General features: G+C 65.2%; 1 protein-coding gene across 1 annotated transcript in view; it reads left to right on the top strand.

Moving 5' to 3' along the window:
• Nucleotides 1–606, top strand: part of LOC104494882 (serine/threonine-protein phosphatase 6 regulatory ankyrin repeat subunit C-like) — a gene marked incomplete at both ends in the record, with an annotated part of 5,349 nt that overhangs the window by 1,403 nt on the left and 3,340 nt on the right. The window contains 2 exons of the mRNA XM_010137777.1: nucleotides 62–133; nucleotides 452–580. Of these exons, the coding sequence (XP_010136079.1) occupies nucleotides 62–133; nucleotides 452–580 (201 nt within the window). The remainder of the gene's footprint in view (nucleotides 1–61; nucleotides 134–451; nucleotides 581–606) is intronic.

Below are 606 nucleotides of genomic sequence, written 5' to 3'. Positions count from 1 at the left end.
TGGCTGCCGGAGCCTGCGTGGCTCCAGGATGGGTTACGCGGGTGTGTCGTTGCTGTTGCAGCTCCTGGAAATGTCTTTTAACTGTCTGGAGGATGTGGAAAGCACCGTGCCAGTCAGCCCTTTGCACTTAGCTGTGAGTAGGGCCAGCCCGGCCCCAGGGCTGCGGCGGGCACTTGGCTCTGGGTCCTGGCGGGGTGTGGGGTCCCTGCAGCTGTCAGCGCTGAGTGGGGCAGAGGAGGGCACGCGCCAGCGCCCGGGGAGCTGCTTTCCCTGCAGTCCCTTCAGTTTGTGGGTTGAAGTCCTGGTGCTCTCTGGGTGCTGCTGCTGCTTGGAGCCACCTCCCTCGTCTGAGCGTGGGACCGAGTGGGAGGGACCCAGGGGTGGGAGTCGTCCCCGTGGGGGAGGACCTGTGGGTGCAGGCACCGCTCACCGCGGTCTGCGTCATTCTCAGGCCTATAATGGTCACTGTGAAGCCCTGAAGACACTTGCTGAAACCCTGGTGAACCTCGACGTGCGGGACCACAAGGGGCGGACGGCACTGTACCTCGCCACGGAGAGAGGCTCCACGGAGAGCGTGGAGGTGCTCACCAGCCACGGGGCTTCCGC

Source organism: Buceros rhinoceros, unplaced genomic scaffold (assembly GCF_000710305.1).
Source record: "Buceros rhinoceros silvestris isolate BGI_N320 unplaced genomic scaffold, ASM71030v1 scaffold35316, whole genome shotgun sequence".
Taxonomy (NCBI): Eukaryota; Metazoa; Chordata; class Aves; order Bucerotiformes; family Bucerotidae; genus Buceros; species Buceros rhinoceros.
Note: the sequence above shows the minus strand (reverse complement) of the source record. Positions and strands in the feature narration are given on the sequence as shown.